Source organism: Poecilia mexicana, unplaced genomic scaffold (genome assembly GCF_051168715.1).
Source record: "Poecilia mexicana isolate PSO_F unplaced genomic scaffold, ASM5116871v1 scaffold_22, whole genome shotgun sequence".
Lineage (NCBI taxonomy): Eukaryota > Metazoa > Chordata > Actinopteri > Cyprinodontiformes > Poeciliidae > Poecilia > Poecilia mexicana.
Genome location: NW_028263391.1, coordinates 21,699,104 through 21,719,659, shown reverse-complemented (window position 1 = coordinate 21,719,659; position 20,556 = coordinate 21,699,104). Strand labels below are relative to the sequence as shown.

At 40.2% G+C, this 20,556-nt stretch overlaps 1 protein-coding gene across 2 annotated transcripts in view; it reads left to right on the top strand.

Moving 5' to 3' along the window:
* Nucleotides 1-19,825, top strand: part of bahd1 (bromo adjacent homology domain containing 1) — a 30,697-nt gene extending 10,872 nt beyond the window's left edge. Inside the window, exons 1-7 of one of the 2 annotated variants that reach the window (XM_014987851.2) lie at nucleotides 1,209-2,457; nucleotides 7,278-8,848; nucleotides 12,696-13,096; nucleotides 14,257-14,416; nucleotides 14,488-14,567; nucleotides 14,725-14,816; nucleotides 15,536-19,825. In XM_014987851.2, coding sequence (XP_014843337.2) covers nucleotides 7,357-8,848; nucleotides 12,696-13,096; nucleotides 14,257-14,416; nucleotides 14,488-14,567; nucleotides 14,725-14,816; nucleotides 15,536-15,728 — 2,418 coding nt within the window. In that variant the 5' untranslated portion in view covers nucleotides 1,209-2,457; nucleotides 7,278-7,356 and the 3' untranslated portion in view covers nucleotides 15,729-19,825. Of the gene's footprint in view, nucleotides 1-1,208; nucleotides 2,458-7,277; nucleotides 8,849-12,695; nucleotides 13,097-14,256; nucleotides 14,417-14,487; nucleotides 14,568-14,724; nucleotides 14,817-15,535 lie in introns of those variants that run through there. The other variant, XM_014987850.2, reaches the window with a different exon arrangement.
* Nucleotides 19,826-20,556: the final 731 nt, after the last annotated feature.

Here is a 20,556-nt window from a genome sequence, read left to right as displayed (position 1 = left end):
CAACTTTCCTCAGCTTTCTACAGCTTCCCGTAGCTTCATGCAGCTTTCTAAAGCTTTCAGCAGCTTCCTGCACATTCCTGTATAGTTCTGCAGCTTCCTGCAGCTTCCAGTAGCGTGTGGCCGTGTGTTTGTTGCAGCGCAGGTCAGCCCTCGGCAGCCTGTCCTTTCCTCTCGCTCCCCCAGCGTTCACGCCTCATTAACTCAACACACTCGGCTCCTTTACTGCTGTTAATTACACATCGTAAAGCTCATATTGATAAGGGCAATCAGCGTTTACACCAATTAAGCTCAATTCTGATGGCACGCCAACATGGCGCCACTGACTACATCAGTGTGTTTTAAGTGGAAAAAAGTGACCTTTAAGTGGTGAAACTATTTAAACAGCTTGAGTGAGTCAATGAGCTGAGAGTTTTATCAACGCTATGTTCCTCAATAGCACTGGGTTTTATATGTTTTGTGGAAAAATATCAGAAAATAGAAGAATAATTGGACTAAATGTGTCATTAGGAGCAGAGGATGCAGTAAATGAGCCTAATCCAAAGGGACACATCTCTCCATGTTCTGCTGTCAGCGACATGAGATTATTAGTGATTGTCTCTACATATATTTATCTCACTACTAGTGAAGTAGACAGAGATGAGGTTGTTGGCAGGAATGAAGGAAACAAAGCTGCTAATTAGTAATGCTCGTTAGGAGCAAATAAACAGCTGCTAATTAACCGGGGAAGCTTCAGGAGCAGCACCTATAATCAGCCGAGGAGCAGCTGCACACGCGGCGCGGTTTGAACTTTACAAGCTCCTTACTGCCTAAGTTTAGGCAGGAAAACGTTCATTGAAGAGCTCCTGTGTGCAGAGTTGGCACTTTCTGCGTTGCTAAGTCAGTTTTTGCAACATCTGTTGTTTCTCCACCGAACGTGAGGGAAATGGCAGGATGCTGCTAGTGCCAGGCCTGGGTGTGGATGTCTTACTGCTGTTAACAAAACGTCGTTTTCGACAAGTTGAATGCAAAAGCCGCCCGCAAATAAGAGTTTTCTTTAAGTTTTTAATGGTTTCTCATCCCTGAAATTGACAAGCTCCTAAAGAAGACAGAAAGCAGTTCAATGCATCTCAGTTTTCAACTTTTTTATTTTTATCTTTCATAAATATAAGATATAGTATAACTAAGATGTTAGGCTCGTTAACTTGTGTATTGTAAATTCAGTGTTTATCTTACTTTCAAATAGTTAAAATAATATGGCACTTAAATACCACTCTGCATTTTAAAATCCAAATAATTTTAGTTTTCTGCACCTGCTGTGAGGTTAAAATCCATATCCACAATAACACAGATAAAATGGAAGCTAATTACAAATGATGGTAATGATAGCAGCAATGATGAAGCAAATGGTGTTGACTTGATGGTGTGGAGGGGCCCAAATGAAAATCTGCTCAGGGTCCAGAAAAGGCTTGGGCTGGCCCTGGACATGTATGAAGATATAATATTTAATCTGAGAACTGTGTTTCTGCTGTTTTACTTGTTTTTTTGTTTGTTTGTTTTTTCATATATTTTATTGTTGCTGTAGGGACAAACAGAAACATTTTCCATTACAAATGTGCACAAATCTTTTTTTCTGTCCTGCAAATGTAGAAAAAACAAAATTTTGCAACTGCAACATTTCTGCTAAATAAGAAATGAAATGAAATTACATGTGAATAAACTTGTTCATAGATACTAATGCTCATCATCTATCAGCCATCAGAGAAGACGCTAGGATTTTATTCAGGTGTATTCAAAACACTTATACTTGGGAAACTGTAGTCAGCGATTACAGTTTCCACACAACTTTTTATAAACTGTCTGAAGAAAAACCCATAAGAAAACAATCTGTTTTCCTCCTACTACTTCCTGTTGTCTTCTTTTGCGTTTTCGCCAGTAGTAACGTCCAGCTGTTGATCACGTGACTCCTATAAGGCTGAAAGTGTTTCGAAATAAAACTGCAATGGAAGCTCGAAAAACTTTTGATTTTTTTGTGCTTCAATTTAAAGAATTTATTTTCTCAATTTTCATTTTTGCAATTTTATGAAACGTAGCTACGGACTTCTTGTTTCTCATGTGATCACTTCCTAGCGGAAAGTTTGCTGACTGCTGGCTTAAAATAGACCCATTCCAGCAGATCAGCAAACTCACTCTCTGAAAATGTGCTGCTGATAGTGAAATCCGTGGGTGACGGCTCGGTCCAGAGGGACCAGTACGCGGGGTTCGGAGGGATGTCCCGGCGCACGCATGTGAACGCAAACAGCGCATGAATATTATCTCCAGCATGCCGCTTCGGAAGTAGGTCACCGCTCCGCCGATCCGTGCACCATGTCTGCAGCTGCTGCGGGCTGCTCGCTCCGTGGATTGCCGTCCGCCTCGCTCCGGGTCCGAGCCGAGGTTCGGAACTGAAGACGGGCTGGGTCACCCGGCGGGACGCAGGAGGTAATCGGCTTGAATTCAGTCCCAGCTGGAGATGATCGCGGTCTGCTGCAACAACTCTGCTGTAATCCGAGCTGCTGCTGCTGTTGGTTCCGCTAGTACCGAGCGGTTTACTCCGTCAAGTCCGTCGGAACCGAGATGTTTCGGGTGTTTTACCCCCCTTTCTGCTTTTCTGATACTTCTCCTGTAACGTCCTGCATGCTGTCAGATTGAAAACTACACGCTCTTCCGAGGCGAGTCTCTTTATTTCTTTATGGTCTCAAGCTTGTGATTTAAACGTTTTGCTCGGTGTGATTCGGATTCCTGCGTGGATGTGGGTGTGTTTGTGACTGGCTGGAGCGTGGAGGATGGCGGTTGGTGTTGCTGAACTGCTGATCCGCTCCAGAAAAGTGGAGATATCGGCTCGGATTCCTGCAGGAGAGCTCCAGCCTCGGGGCTTTCTGCTCTCATGGTGACAGCTCTACACCATGTCCTCCCTTCCATCCTCTTCCTCCTGGAGATGAAGCTACAGCCAGTTTAATACGCCATCAACAGGAGAGAGACCGAGCGCCACCTAATTCATCTGTCATTGGGGCTTTATTTACTTACAGTTGCTCTCAGCTTGAGGGTTAATCACCCAAGGAAGAGCTCAATCATGAGCATTTAGCGGTTGCAATTTGCTTTCCGTCCCTAATAAGAGAACCCATTTGTTACAAATGGTTAAAATGTGATGCTAAATTTAAAAAAAATGCATGTAAATATAATTTTTTAAATAACTGAAGCTTTGTGCTGACTCTACTGACAAAGGTGTATTAGGACCATTAGATGAGAAAAGAAAGGAGGAGGAAATTTCTGCCAAGGAAATTAAGAAATTTTGAGATTAACGTCATAAATTTTCTGGAAAAATAAAAAAATTTCTCAGTTTGAAAAGAGGAAAATTTGCAAGAAAATGTTCAGAAATTTTTAGATTAATCTCAGAAATTTCCTAGAAAAACAAAGAGATTTCTGTGTTTGAAAAGTTGAAAAATTTCTAGCAAAAAAACTTGAAACATTGAATAGAAGAACGAAGGAATTTGAGAATCCGAAAAAGCTGGAACATTTCTGAATTTCAGAAGTGAAATTTCTTTGACTTTTCAAACTGAAAAAATTCCCAAGTTTTTCTTTCTGGGAAATTTCAAATTTTTTTTCTAGTAAATTTTTGAGTTTTCAAACCCAGAAATATACTTTTTTTTTTTTTTTTTAGAAAATATTTGAGATTAATATCAACATTTTTTAGCTTTTCTAGGAAATCTTTCAAATCTCAAACTTTAAATTTTTTTGGCTGAAATTTACTCCTCCTTTTTACTTTTTTTTCTATTTACAATTGCCCTAATATGCCGGTGTGTGATCGTTCCTCTTTAGGTTTAGTTTCTGTTCAGCTGGATTCATTTGTTGTCAACTGCTGCAATATTAATAAATTAAATTAGATTCCTTAAACAAATATGCACCAATAAAACAGAACTTCACTAGAAAGTACAGCTAGAAATGTGGCTCTGAAGGTTCAAGTCCATCATTGATCATGATGGACTTGAACCTTCAGAGCCACATAAAGACAGTTACAAAGTCAGCCTTCTCTCACCTGAAGAACATTTTCAGGATTAATAAAGTTCAAACTTTAATGAACATTAAACACTGCTACTGAAAGACATTTTAAATATAAAAAACAACAAATAAAATAAATTATTAAGTCTCCAGTTTTTGGTAGAAAGAGAAGGGAAAGAGAAAAACAATAAATCATGAAAATGGAAATTCTTGAGCTTGTTTTAATTTATCATGCAATTAACTGACTTTTTGCTAATTTTGACAGGCTAATTAATTAACCACACCACTAGTGGTTAATGTTATGGAGTGTGGTTTAGTGCAAAAAGCTGCAGGTTTTACTGTTGTGCAATATATTTTCTTTTATATGCATAAAACAAAAGCAAATATCCCAAAATGTGAATGTGGAATTTGTAGAAATTAAAAATCTGTAGTTGCTGTTTCTGGTTGGTCTCTCCCTGAGCTCCTGTCCTTCAGCTGCACGCTTGTCCTATTCAAATGGAGCAACTTGATTTGATATCCGCAGACAGAAACTCAATGCGAGGCTCCTTCTGTGTGCTTATTATGTGGAAATTAAATTTCGCCCTCATAGATTGTGTTTCATGGTTCACCGAGTTATTCGGCAGTAAGGGCTGAAGACGGGCCAGTGAGATTGTTTGGAAATGTCCACCACAGGCAGTTAAAACGGGTTTGCGTTTGTTTACATGTGTGTCTCTGTGTGTGATCGGGAATAATGTTTATTGAAACAGGCCGCTGCTTTCAAGTGAGAAAGTCTCAGCATTTTCCACTGTGAGGGAGAGAAAATATCTGCTGTCTGTTCTGTAATCTTAAAAACTCTCAGGGCAAAGCCTATGCTCATTTTTGGTTTTCAAACCCTTCATTTAGTGTCGCCTGACTGCAAGCTGTCATCATAAAAATACAGCAATTTGCTGCTTAGTTGGTCGGTAAATGAAGTGGTGTGACACTTGAATTCGCTCGCTGGCTGTCAGATGTGTTTTTATGCGTCACAGCAACAGGTTTTCAGCAATAACCTGACATTATCCATTTTTATGGGGCATGTTCCGCTGCAAATACGGAAAGGCTTAAGTGCTGAAGGTAAACACTGAAGTGATAAAGCAGAAAAAGTCGACAATGACAACAGCAACTTAAGCAAAATCCACTTTTTGCACGTTTTTGTACGTCCATTTGAGTCTCTGCTGCTTCTAAAAACAGCCGAAGTGCTTAAAAGAAACACCCAAAAGTTTTTCAGCAATAAATGAATGTTTTTTGGTGTCTGGAAAATGAGCTGTATCAAAAATCTCCAAATTGCTAAGTCACATTCCATGGGCATTACGGTGTTGCCTAGTAACCCCAGCCAAGCCCAACTGCGTTACCTAGCAACCCAAGTAGAGTTCCAGCAAGTTTGGTCAGCAGGTTTTACCGCTGTATGCACTGCTGTAACAACAGGTGTTTTGCTGTTGACTTGCCATCCAGAAACAAACCGCTGCACTCTTGTTGGTTGTGCAGAAGGTTCCACTTCTGCTTTTCAAAGACGTACATTTTCATGTGCGAGTGTAAAGCTGCCTATTTGGATTTAAAGTGACAAGAGACCCTAAAACTGCTCATTCTGAAAGAGATCAGATTAATGAAAGTAGATTAGGGCTACTGAAAAAATAAATTATGACTTTTTTCTTTCTCAAAATTCTTTCTAAGAGTTTTGACTTTTTTCATAATTCTCACATTATTCTAAGAATTATTTTTGTCTCAGGATTTTAACTTCTTTTCTCAGAATTTTCACTTTTTTTGTCAAAATTATTTTTCTCAGAATGTTTTTTTTGGCAGAATTCTGACTTTAAGGATTCTAACTTTTTTCTCAGAACTCATTTTTCAGAATTTTGACTTTTTTCTACAAATTTCTTTTTCCACATAATTTTGACTTTTTCTCAGAATTCTGACTATAAGAATTCTGACTTTTTAAAAATAATTTTCTCTTTTTTTTCTCTAAGACAAAAATCCAAATTCCTTTTATCGGTGGCAGTAATCATCTTCCGTACAACTGCAGGCATAATGAAGTGCCTGTAGCTTTAAGAACTGAAGTTCTGTTCCTCTCACAGACTGATCATAACCTGTTCAAGGAACCAGATCACCTTTAAGTTTTCTCCATCTTGAATCTAAAGCATTATTGTGAAATTTTGGTGCTTTTCCAGCTAAAGAGCCTCTTCATATTAAAAGACGAGCATGTTGACTGACTTCTCGGAGGTCAAGCAGGATAATTGTGTTGCTCCGCGGCAGGAAGAGCGATTTGTCTCCTCCTGCTGCTGCCACACAGAAAAGTCAGCAACAGCTGAAACATCAGGAGCTGCGAAGGCCTTCGGGTTGGCACGTTGGGTTCCTTTGTGATCTCAGATAGATGAGTGCATTGCATCAAGAGCTTGGTGGAGCGCTTTCTCCTCTGGAGTTGCCAGAGACGGTTTGATGTGCGCCACAGCAGCTTGTTGACATGGAAACCGAGGCGGCCGCTGCGCTGACGAGCGTTTCTGCCACCAGTTTTTGTATAAATGAGCTTCTGGCTTGTTTTTGCTTCCAATGGTGCAGATTTGCTGCTCAAGTTCCAAAATGGCAGAGAATCATCTAAAAATCTGCTGAATTCTAGATAAATGATCCACAAATCTGTGATGAAAAGAGTCTGATTAAACATGTTTATGTGTGAACATTAAACCCTTCGCCTTTGATGAAACACTGAGAGGCTGAATGTTTTTAATTTGAACATCAGGATGATTCAGATTACCGATAATTTCATTTTTTGGAAAAATATGGAATTTGATTTAAGATTTTTTTCTGTGGCTGATTAAGGACAGAAAAAAAACATGGAAACTATTTTTCCAGATTTGATCTCAAATCCCGCTTTCTAAAACATCCATCCATCCATTGTTTTTTTTATTCATTTGTCCTCTCTTTTCCTTATTTATTCATCCATCATCCCTCTGTCCTCTTATATTTTCCTCCATCTGTCCTTTTTTAGTCCATCTATCCATCCATCTTCTATTTTTCCATCCTTTTTTCTCCTGCACATATTTTTAATCCATCCATTTTTCTATTTGTCCGTCTTGTTTTCCATCCATCCATCACACACAACCTGGAAGAAGCTAGTTGTACTAAATTTTCTGTTTTACATGTTTTTATAATTCTGATGGCATTTTGGTAATTTAATGTTCTACTCTAACTGGAAAGGCTCACTTCATGTGACTGATTGCTCTCGGTTGAACGTGTGCTGTGTCTCTCCACAGATTAATGCCGACCTGAAACCATCTGCTGCCAACCTGTGGATGACGAGATTTCGGCACATCTGCTGCTGATGCTGAGATCATGGTGAAAGCTCAACAGAGCCAGCCGCTGCAGCGCGGGAAACTGCAGAAGAAGAATGCTTGCCATAAGAAAGGGGAACTCAAACAGAAGGGAAATGTGGGAAAGAATGAGATTATTGAAAAACGAAAGAGGGACGTAAGAGGTTTTTATCACGGGAAGACGACTGGAGGATTCGGTAAAGGAGATTCCTTCTCCTGTTGCGTTCTGCTGACCCGTCTGGATGAGAAACCAGTCAACAAGGAAAAGAATGCAAAATATAATCTGCAAAAGAGCGTCAAAGTCAAAAAGAAAAAGCTCTCCGTTTCAAGATCGACAAAATCTGGACTTGTGTCAACTTCCACCGCCAATCAGCAAACTCCAGAACCAAAAACCAACCAAGAGGACGCCTTACTCATGCTAGGTTCCCCGGTTGTCGAGCCTCGCAGGCGGAGAATGGCCTCCCTGAACGCCGAGGCCGTCAACAGTTTGCTGCTCTACAGAGACGGCTCCATGATGGCCAACCTCACAAAGAAATCTCAGCCGTCAGGCGAAAACGCAGACGGGGATCCAAAAGCCAAAAATGTTTCTGGAGGAGGGAAAAGAGCCAAAAAACAGAAGGATCAGGCGGAGAGCATCGACTGGTTGAGTTTGTTAGCACCGACGCCACGACGTCAAGCAGGCCTCACCGCCGCCACGCTGCTCAAACTCACCGGTTCCCAGTACAAAACCAAACGGCAGAAGAAGACCGGTCAGGGCGGCTCAAACGTTGACCCTGTCTATGGAGGAACAACGCAGACCAAAACGAGAAGACCGCACGCCAAATCAGACGAGCCGCTGAAGCACAGACAACCGGACGCAGAGTTCCCGGCTCAGTCCAAAATGAGCTGCTGCTGCGGTCTGTGTCAGCCGGGCGCCGCGGCGGGGCACGGCTTCCAGCGCGGCTCGTCGCTGGGATTCCCCTTAAAAACAATCAAAGAGGAGCAGATGGAGGCAGAAGTCACTTCCTGCTTTTGCTGCTCCCAAGAGAGATGTGTGGAGTACTGTCACAGACTGGCCCTCTTCCTGGAGGACAAGACCTTTCAGGAGCCGGAGGACGGCTCAATGTCCGACGTGTTCCACCACCACCACCACCACCATCACCATCATCACCACCACCACCACCACCTCCAGTCGCCCCATTCTGTCGCCCACCCCGCCGCCATTACCATCAGCCCGCACACGTACACTTGCTTCCCGGGCTACTACGTCCACTTCACCCATCCGGACGGCCCGCCGTCGCCGATGGCTTTGTGCCCGAGGAGCAGCAAGAGGCCGAAGCTGCACCCCAGCGCCGGCCCACAACCCTCAGGGATCAGACATCCAGTTTACTGCTGCACTTCCGTGGAGGCGTGCTACGGAGAGCCCTGCAGAATCAACGGCTTCTCCTATCCCAGTGTGATTCCTGCCATCACCAGAGGGGGGTGCCCTTACACCCCCAAAGACTGCGCCAAATGCAACCAAGGCATCAAAAGAGGTAGGCAGACATCAGGATGTCAATAATGCATTATCAAAATCGCTAACGTTTTGTTTGTAGAGCACATTTCAGCAACAAGGCAGTTAAAGCTGCTTTACATCATAAAAATACAAAGTCATAGAAACAATTAAAAATTTAAACTTTACATTTTGTCCTTTCATTGATTGTTTCAAAAGCAACTCTGAGCAGGAGGGTTTTAGTCTGGATTTAAAGGAACTCAGTATTTCAGCTGTTTTACCGTTTTCTTGAAGTTTGTTCCAGATTCGTGGTGCATAAAAGCTGATTGTTGCTTCTCCTCGTTTGGTTCTGGTTCTGGGGATGCAGAGCAGAACCAGAACCTGAAGACCTGAGGGGTCTGGAAGGTTGCTATGACAACAGCAGATCTTTAAGCTGTTCAGTGATTTATAAACTAACAGTATTTTAAAGTCTATCCTCTGAGCTACAGGGAGCCAGTGTAGGGACTTTAAAACTGGTGTTATGTGCTCTATCTTCCTGGTTTTAGTGAGAACAGCAGCAGCTTCTGGATCAGCTGCAGCTGTTTGATTGATTTATTAGTCAGACCTGTGAAGACGGTGTTGCAGTAATCAATGTGGCTAAAGATAAACGCATGGATGAGTTTCTCTAGATCGTGCTGAGACATTAGTCCTCTAATCCTGGAGATGTACTTCAGGTGATAGAAGGCCGACTTTGTGACTGTCTTAATGTGGCTCTGAAGGTTCAGGTCAGAGTCCATCACTACTCCCAGGTTTCGGGCTGATCGCTGGTTTTCAGTTGTAATAACTGAAGCTGCGCATTGACTCTAGTTCGCTCCTCTTTAGGTCCAAAGATAATAACTTCAATTTTGTTTCTGTTCAGCTGGAGAAAGTTTTGGCACATCCACACATTTATCTGTTCTAAGCATCTGTTCAGTGATTGGATGGGTTCAAAGGTCACCTGGTGACATCGTGATGTAGAGCTGTGTATCATCTTCATAGTTATGGTAGCTGATCTTATTTCCTGTTATGACCTGAGGCAGTGGGATCAAATAGATATTGAACAAGAGGGGTCCAGGGACTGAGCCTTGGGGAACACCACATGTGACTTATGTCCGCTTGGAAGAAAAATTACCAACTTAAAGAAATGCCTGCTCTTTAAGGACGATTCGAACCAGTTGAATCAATATTACAATATTATTGTTTATCACAATAACTTTATCGTCCAGCAAAATTTATTGTGACAGACTTAGACGTCACTCTGCAATGTTTCCTATTTCCCCAAAAATACATTTCCCTAATATGATTTAATCTGGTTTCTGTTCATGTAACTTTTACAAAAATATGGGTTTTTTCCCATACTTATTAAAACTGTCTTCATGTCGTGACCGAATATGAGTCAGAGATCCTCCCCCCACTGCTGCTGCTGCTGTCTGCAACAACCAATCAGAGCCAGGAGGCGGGTCTTAGTGCTGCCAATCCATCTCTGGTTTGCGCTGCTCAATGTGTGCTAATGGTGGAAAAACTATTTACAATTACAAGAAAACCATTTATCCATCTACACCAGGGGTCCCCAAACTTTTTCCTGCGAGGGCCACATAACTGTTCCCTTTTCTGGTCGGGGGCCGGTCTTAGTTTTTCGAGAAAGAAACCTTAGAAAACTTTTGTTGACGGGGGGGCTGGATTACTTCAGACGACATATTTGCGTTTGTAGATAGATTTTTACCCAGAATGCAAATGGAAAAAAACCGTGAGCGAAACGGTGACTGGTACTGACTAGTATATATTCCATTGAGGGAAACTAAGTTTCATATCTGCTCAAGAGCCCCCTGGTGGTTGAAGAAAAATCCACATATATATGAAATAAAACACTGAATGCTCTCTGGTATTGTTCAGGGGGCCGGACCAAATGAGGAGGCGGGCCGGATCCGGCCCGCGGGCCGTAGTTTGGGGACCCCTGATCTACACCTACTAAAAAGATGCACTTTTACTTTACAGTATTATTTACAGTATTTCTTGTGACTCATTTTAATGTAGTTTATAACTACATTGAGCAATTGGTATTCCACATTTTTAAAATAAATTAAAGTTATAATTTGATTCTTTCTCCCCACATTCCTCATGTTTTATTGTTTTACGCTTGCAGAAAAAGATTTTTTCTAATAATTTGCATATAAGACAAATTATGTGTACCACAGATTGTTAGGAGTGGATAAACTAATTTCATTTTTACAAATTAAACTCCTCACTCCCTCATTCCTTATCTGCCTCTGAAATATTCTGTTTACAATGTTTTTTAAGCACCTTGGTTGTGGTTGAACATTATGATTCATGGTGGCAAATGTAAATGTGTGAAACTGAACTCTGAGGTAGAAAGGTGCTGCAGCTCATGTCATGATGCTTTTGTGCGTTTTTATCTCTTTAATTCGGTGCAGTTATTCCACCTTTGACAACTTAAACTTCGCTGGTTATTTATAATTGATAAAAAATCAGGGGATAAAGTCAGTGTAAGTGCTTTAAAAGCTCTTAAAAGTGAGCCAGTAGTCATTTAGAAAACATTCCCATCGCAGTTGGATTGTGCTTTTATGTTGCATGTTTTAATTGCAAGGTTACTTTGAATGCATTTCCTGTTTGGGCAGCCAAAGCGGTGCAGTGCGCCAAGAATAGCTGCCTTATCTGACCCTTCATAGAATGTCAGTCAAATGGGAAGTTGGTGAGAGAGACAGAAAAAAGTAAAAAATCAGAAACGGGGCAGGACCTCTTTTGTCTCAGATTGAATGCATGCGGCTGCAGACTGAACCGAAACCTGGTGAGCCGACTGAATGAGCTCAAGTCGAGAAATTAGTCAGAACAGAAACAGTGGATGTGTACATGAACGTTTGTGTGTTAAAGCACCTGAATGTGACCTCCATTTAAAAAAACAAAAAAAAACAGGCTTATTTCCTCTGAACACTGAAGTCGTTTGTCACTTTCTGCGGCTCGGTGTGTGAACGCTCGCGCTGTCGTCTACCGCAGGGCCCGACTTTAATCTCAGTGGAAATCTCTGGCCCTGTTCTCATGAGACGCTTAAACACTGGAAAGAACAGGTGTGAGCAATAATAAAGGTAATGATGCCTGAGCTTTATGCAGCAAATTTTCACGCTGTCGAGTCTGTTGGCTTGCTGTCACACTGGGGCACAGAAATGGAAAAGGTGATATTTAAATGTCATTAGTAATTCCTTTTCTTTTCATATTCTGACACGTCTGCTGTGGACGTAGCCGGCGGTCCGCCCACGCTGCGGTGTCACTTTACTGCCGCTTATTCTAACTTTTCTGGGAGATGTTTTACAGATTTGGTTTGTGTCTCTTTAACTCTCCTGTCAGTTTTGTGGCACCTCTGGACGCTTTGCATGAATAAAAAGCTTTTTGTTTTAATTCCTTGCATGAATGCAAATGTTGAAAATTTTATTCTGAAAAACCAGCTTTTCTTCTGGGTAGAACATAATTATTTGTCTATAAATAAATCAAAACGTAAGGATTTGTACAATTTTGGCTGAATTACCGCTCTGAGTGTGGTTTTTACAGCAGATGGCACCTTTTGAGTCTACATGTTCCAGTTAGCAATTAATCATTATAGATTATTTCAAAAATTCATTCATCACAATGAATTTGGGCTGGGCAATAAAACAATAACGATATATATTGTGATTCAGACATGATCAATATCAATCGATAATATATCTGATATAATATTCAATACTTTTTTACTCGAGTAATTTCTTGGACGGCTACTTTTTACGTTTGAGTAAAAATATGTTGAAGTAGTGCTCCTGTTAGTTGAGTACCAAATTTAGGTATTTTGCCAACCATTAATCGTTTCCTGCTCCTCCCTGCAGAAGAATACTCACCGAGCCTCGGCGATCACCACGGCCCATCCTTCATCCCCATGTGTCCCAGCCCCAGAGTCCTGACTGGCTGCCCCGTTCCCACTGTGCCTCCAGCCGGCCAATCAGTGCCCCACGTCCAGACGCCGCCCTCCGACCCCAGCCGACCCCAGCCGCCGCTGCAGGTGGCGAAGGAGTGTCCGCAGAGTGCCAAGCCGCCCAGCAGCGGCTCGAGGTCCGGAGCCCGCGGCGGCCTGGCCGTCCCGCCTCTGAACCGGGACAAGAACCAGAGGCTCAGCGCTGCCTCAGTTGGAGGGCAAACGGTTCCCAAGCAGCCAAAGAACAGCCGGCAGAAATCCACCAACGGCTGGAGGTCGCTGGGCCAGCCCTTTGAGAAGGAGGTCTTTGTTGTTGTAAGTAGAGACAGTCGTGCCAAAAGTCTTTTAGCATCCTTCAAACATTCTCTATTAGATTCAAATTCACTTTCTTTCTTCCAGCTGGAGGAAAAATGTTGGTAAAATAAGTCGGATCAGTTTTGTATCCACTCACAAATTAGCCTGGACACTGCAAAAACACAAAATCTTACCAAGTATTTTTGGTTTAGTTTCTCTTGCAAATATCTTAGGATGTTTGAAATAAGACAAAACTGACTTGTAGGTGACTTTTCAGCCAGATTTACATGCTTGTTTTAAGTAAATACTTTTTTAATATTGATGAAAAACTACTAGTTCTTTCTGATTAGAGGGCTGTCTTTTATTTTTAAGAAGGAATGAAGAGATTATTTTATTTTTGTCTGGGTATTTTCAATCAAAATATTTTTCATGATTGTTTAAAGGTTGCCTTTCATACTTCAACAATTTAGGATAAGTTTACATGCTATACAAACGTGTTCATTACATTTTTTTGCACTAAATTATTCTTAGATAATGAGATTTTAGTCAATTCTGCCTGTTTTGAGCTGTTTTAGGGTCTCTGTCACTTTAAATCAAAATAAGCTTCAGCTGGCCACCCCCGAAACTCGATGTTTACACTTGCGTGTGAAAATAACTGCAAGCAGATGCACAATTACACAACTGCACATCTTTGAAAAGCAGAAGTGGAACATGCTGCTTAACCACCAAGAATGCAGCAAGTGGTTTAAGGATAGTAACAAAACATTTGTCTTTTCCAGCAGCCATTGTACAGCGCATGCAGCAGTAAAACCAGCTGAACAAACATGCTGGGGTCCCAGTTGGGTTGCTAGGTAACAGGCCTGGGCTTCTGGGGTTGCTAGGTAACGACGCATCGCCTGTGGAATGTGACTGAACAATCAGAAGGTTTTTGGAATGGCACCAAAAAACATTAATTTATTGCCATAAAATGGCTGGATGGGTTTTTCTGAGTTATTTTGAGAAACAGTTGAGATCCAAATAAAAGTACAAAAACATGCAAAATGTAAACAGTTCCTCTTTAAATAAACCGAATGTTTATCCGAATGTTTCTTTAAAAGACAAAAGAAATTTCTCCAGCAGCTTGCCTCTAAGGTCTCACTGTGTTTGTGTTCATGGGTATTTTCTGCTCCCTGTGTTTTCAGGGAGAGGAGGCTCCGGTGTTAAGGAAATGCTTTGAGGGAATCCGCAGGGATGGCGACGAGATTCGCGTCAGAGACACGGTTCTGCTGAAGTCTGGGCCCAGAAAGAAGTCTCTGCCTTACGTGGCCAAGGTGTCTGCGCTGTGGGAGGAGCCGGAGTCAGGTACGTTTCCATCACACAGGTGAAGGAAGCTGAACTGGTGAGGGAGAACTGACCAGTCTGTGTTTCCTCAGGAGAGCTGATGATGAGCTTGTTTTGGTATTATCGTCCAGAACACACGCAGGGAGGGCGCAACCCCACCTTGCACTGTGAGGTAATCGGCTGCCATGTTTACAGTTACACTAAATAAAACCAGCTAAAATGAGCATGACTGCGTGACAGAAGAAGTCACTCTGGCTATGCAGAAAGTAGGAACTAAAAGGAAAAGCTGGACTTTTCTTCTTTTGTGCTAACTGAGCGTCTCTCTGCAGAATGAGATCTTTGCCTCCCGTCACCAGGATGTCAGCAGTGTGGCCTGTATTGAAGACAAATGCTATGTCCTAACATTGGCACAGTATTGTCGGTAAGAAGGGCATCTTTTTGTGTTTTAGTATTTTTTTTTTATTATTTCAGACGTTCTGCTGATTAAAAAATAACATTTTCTGAAGCACTGGACAATAAATCAATAACGATATAGGAGATTTAGGCAGATGAAAGGATCAACCTCTCTCAGCCAGTTAAGGAAAATTTATGGAATCAACTAACTCGCTCACTCTTTGGTTACCTAGCAACAACTTGTAGAGTAACTGGTGGTTACTTAGCAACAACTTGTAGAGTAACTGGTGGTTACCTAGCAACACCCTGCTGAGTAATTTGCACAGCAGCAGTTTAAAGTTTCACCACAAAATAAAAAACAGAAACTGTGGATAAAAGAGTTTCCAAACTAGTTTCTAGTATTAGAAACTAGTTTCGGTTTTAAACTAGAAACAAAACTAACTTTCTAGTTAGCTTCTACACTAACTAGAAACTAGCTAGTTTCTAGCACAAAACTAGCCAGGAACTAGTTTAGAAACTAGAAACTTGTTTCAGTTTTAAACACAAAACTAACTTTGTTTAGTTTCTACACTATCTAGAAACAATTTCCTAGCTAGAAATTAGATTAGAAACTAGAAATTAGTTTCTAAAGTTGAAACTAAAGTAACTTTGTAGTTAATTTCTAAACTAAGTAGAAACTGGACAAAAATACGTAACATGTTGTGTTTTTACAGTGCACTGAAACCTTCCTGTGTTTGTTGTGTGCAGATTTTGTGCCTTGGTAAAACGCCGCAGGGAGGGCGTCTGCGACAGCGCCGCCTCCCTCGTTGTGCCGCCCGTTCTCAGCAACGCCATGCCCACCCACCACTGTGTGCCCGATGACGTCGACCCAGAGCTGGTTCTGTTCTGTCGACACGTCTACGACTTCCGCTACGGACGCCTCCTGAAGAACCTGCAGTAGTACGCGGCGCTGCACAGGAGCGGATCGTGTGACCTTACTGTCATCCTCCATGAGTTTTAATCGACTTCTTACGGGGAATTTAAATAGCTTTGAACTGTTTATGTTTGAACACCTTGCATTTTGCTCGGCAGTCATCTGACGTGATGCATCAGTTACATGGCGGTGTGAACGGCCTGTGGTGATGTAGCAGCTGTCTGAAGAACATGGAAGTTACTCTGCTGTAAAAAAAAAAACGCTACTGTAGCTCTTAGAAATGTGACGTTTGACAGACCTGCAGCTGATGTTTCCTGTGAGTGTTGCTGTCGTCTGCCTGGGGGATATCGGACAGCTTTGATCATTTTTACCGCATCTCATCTGATTTCCCTCTGATTTGAATATGCTAAATATCACAGAATCCAAGAGTGGATTTTACTGGCTTGTCTTAAAAGTCTGCTTTGAGTTATAGCTAATTATTTAGCTTTAAGCTGCTAGCAGTCAACTTGCGGAGTTAAAACTTGCTGCTGTAGTTGGACATCACAGAAAAGTTGTTTTCAGGTCAGGACGCATCCACAAGGACAGTTTCATTTAAATAAATCTGCCTTCTGCTGTTTTAACACATATGGAGCATATTAGAACCTCCTGATGTAAACTTAGTGAGAAAAACTCAAAAAGATTTTCAAAGTCACAACAGAGAAAATAAATCGATCAAACATTAACAAACCTTTATAACGACTCCACATCTCTAGTCTCCTCTCTAATATTTCCCCCCAATATGAAAATAGTGGGGGGAACCTTCATTTTCTTTTCTAATTAATCAAATAAATTTTGCAATTAGTTGATTGATGAGTGACACTTGATCGCACATAGAGATGGACTTATTGTCCTCCAATTTATTTAATTTTATTAGCTTTTTCTATAAAACAAACTTTTGCATAATGTAAAATATGTTAACATTTTAAAAAGTTAAAATAGAATCTTTTTCTATAAAGTTCCAGCTCTAGCATATAAAATATATATAATCAAGCTCTTATTATTTACATTTTTTTAAAATTGACGTGAGCTGGAAATAAACAATGAGGGAGGGCTATAAGGTTGTTTTTATTGAACAATCATGTAGACTAAACATTTTAACTTAATGAATATATAAATTAAGTAAATAATAAATCACTCTTTATGGCATAAAATTTGATTTATTTATCCATTTACATTAGCTACAGAACAAATCAAGCAGAAACAACTGCTTGGCTGCAACATAATTTAATAATAATGGTGCAATCTCATGTTTTTATGGTACTTTGAGGCTCCAATCTACACAAATAAGTTGAAAATGTTTTATTTATTTAATTTGGACAGCAGCACAAAGTCTGAACATGAATGGATGCAAAGTGACCCGGTCAAACATTTATTCCCAGAAAAACATCATCAGTCAGCAGATTTAAGAGTTTAATTTAAAAAGTTTCAACAAAAGTCTTCCAATTGGTTTTTGGATCTTTCTTTTTTTATTTATTTTACTAATTAAAAATTGACCAATTAATTTAACCTGAAAATGAGAGAAATTCAGTTTTATTAGGAAGCTGTTGCTGTGGATGTAACCTGAACTCACCTGAGTTTTCAACAACAACTATAAAGTAGAAATGCAACAAAAGATGAAAGTTTTTCCATCATATCTACAATGAGGTATTTTACTTAAAGCCGATTATCGTTCGGCCATTTCTGCCTCCTCACAGCGTCGTTCAGTGAGCTGATATATTCTGTGTCTCATTTAAATATGTGATGAAGACAAATTTAAGACGTGTATTTATTTCTGTACGGCCAAAATCTAACTTCTTTTAGACTTTTAGATGATACGGCTTTCATTGTTTGAGTTGCAAAATGAGCCTCTAAGGATTTTTTGTCGACATGTTAAAGTCAGAAGATGAACCTGCAGGACCAAAATGTACTTTGGTTTCATTCTCCTTTACAGAAGAAACTTTTTTCCTCTTCACCTGAATGCTACAATGATTTTAAACCCACCTTATCGTTTTCCTGTGCCCTTCAGCCCGCTGCCTTATTCCCAGCCTTTCGCTGAGGAAGATGAGCTCGTCTTAATCTGAGTTGCTTTCCAAACGCTTCTAGTGCTTCAGGCTCCAGTGGAGTAACAGTTCATTTCTAACATTGATGATTTTTGCCTCTGCCACACTGCAAAAACACAAAATCTTACCAAGTATTTTGGTCTAGTTTGTAGTGTAAATACCTTAGTTTTGTCTAATTTCATGTAAACTAACTTACAAGTAACTTTTCAGCAAGATGTTGCAGCTTGTTTTAAGTAAATAATTCCTAAATATAGATGAAAAAGCACTAGTTCCACTGGCAGATTATTTCACTTAGAACATTTACTCTTATTAGTAAAATAATCTGCCAGCGGAACTTGACCTGGGTTGCTAAGTAACAAGTAGCGCTTGGCTGGGGTTGCTAGGTAACGGCGCCGCGGAATATTCTAGCATTTGAACTAGCACTTTTTCACCAATATTATTGACTGAAAACAAGCTCCTATATCTTGCTAAAAAGTTACTTGTAAGTTAGTTTTGTCTTATTTCATCTGTCCTAAAATATTTGCACTGGAATCTAGACCAAATTGAGCACAATTTTAATAACTCGACTATATGTGATGGCAAAAACATGATTTGGAGTGAAAACGAGTCTCAACAGAAAGTTTTGGAAGCCGCGTGTATTTCAGGTGTTGCTAATAAATTGGCTGTCAGCGAAAACTTAAACGAGTTAATGGAAAATTTCCACTAAAATGTTTAAAAACATTTAGTTTGAGTGATGCTAACTCTCACCTCTAGGTGGCAGTATTTCTTACTTTTACGGAACTGCTGCCTCAGCTTTACTTGATGTCAAGTTATAATCCATGATTATTGCTCCGAGTAACAAAAAGTCACTTTTAAGCAAATGTTGCAAAATTTGTAATTTTTAGTTACAAATTATAACAAAAACAATCTGAAAATCCTGAATGGACTGATCAAAGTGAAAAGATGTTAAAGAATATTTAATTCCAAGAAGTACTTAAAACTATTTATTAATATTTTAGCCTTTTTTGAATGAGTTTTGTATCAGTATAATCTGTCACAACCAGCCCTTTAAGGACATTTATGATTTAGAAATAAAATAAGGACTTAAAGTTTGACGACACTGCAAAACGGCACCCTGCACTATTAATCTACAACGTTAACGAAGATGCATCTCAGCAAATTATTAAACGAAAAGTTAATTTAACAATTTATTTATCTTCTTGTGTAATTCTGATGGTATAATATAGTTTCACTGCATTTAATCAGTGTTTTTCTGAGACCCTTCCTCCTATCAACACTCATGTTTATTCATTCATTTAATCAGACACAAATTTAAAGGGATTCTTCATATTTTTGGAAGTGGGGTTCTGTTGAGAGAGCATGATGGGTCAGTAGCTTACCTGCAGCAGGTAACTCGGCTTCTTCTCTTTACATAGACACAGCTTAGTTTTCTTCTGAATCTGAAGTTATTTACACTGAAAACTGAGGTGGTCTCTATAAATTCTCATGTGAAATTTTAAGCGTGTGTTGCCACAGTAACGACCTGAAGGGGAAATAAGACTGTGTAAGAATCCATATTTCACCTTTAAGTTGCTGTTAAACTTCTGTTTTTACCTTTTTTTCTTCCATTATTCATATTTTGAGAAAGGTTAACTCTGCAAAATGACAGAAAGCAAACTCACAGATAATCTGTAATAAGGAATTATGAGATTTTCTGTCTCACTTGGCTCTCTGTGCCTGTTTCCATTAACTTCCTATTCCAGGAGTTTACTGAGGAGAAGGACGTGTCGTCTGAGTAGTTTCCCAAATGCCTTCTTTGTTTGTTGAAAGACCCTGGTCTGATCTTGAATCAAAGAAATGTTTGCACCAAATAAATAGACGAGAGTGGAACTCATTCCCAGGTGTAGAAATACCTGAATGTTAGTCCTTGTGTGGATCTTCCTTTGTATTCTTTGCATGGAAATATCTTGGAAATATTAATCACATCACAGATTATTTGTATGGATTCAAATGAACTTCTGTAACATTAGATATAAGATATTGTAATAAATAATATATGAGTTCAAACTTTGTATCTCATCTTTTCGTTGTTCGTGTGGTTGTCTTCAGCTGCAGGAATCAATGTTGTCCACATGAGGGCGCTATCGGACAGAGATTTAAAGAAGCTCAACAATACACTTGAAATAAGAGCTTTTTTTAAGTCAATCATTTTTAAAATAGGTACAAAAAGAACATTAAAATGACAGAATTTTTTTCTTTCAAAATATAAAAAATGTTTGCTAGTGGAATGAGTAACTTTATTTTTAAAATCTATATTCAAGAATTATTGACTTAAAACAAGCTTGCATATCTTTCTGAAAAGCTACTTATGAGTTAGTTTGATCTTATTTGAAATTTACTGAGATATTTGCAAACATCAGCATGTTTAAAGAAATGTAAACGGCATATTTATATCGGCACCAACAGAATGACTTGGCTACAGTGGCCCACTCAAAGTTCAGACTTTGAGATGCTGTGATGAGATTTCACCACAGCTGTGGATACCTCAATGTGTTTTTGCTGCAAAATGTGCTTCTTCTTGCTACTTGATGAGCTTAAACAGCAGAAAAACTCCTGATTCGACTGACTATGAGGCGTTACCAGTGTTAACTCAAAGCAGCAACCAACCAACCCACCATCCAACCCACCAGTGAACTAACCAACCAACCCATCCTCCCACTCATCTACCAACCTTCCAACCAACCCACTAGTCACCCACCTACCTGGCTACCCACCACACACAGCTGGCTGTGAGCCGT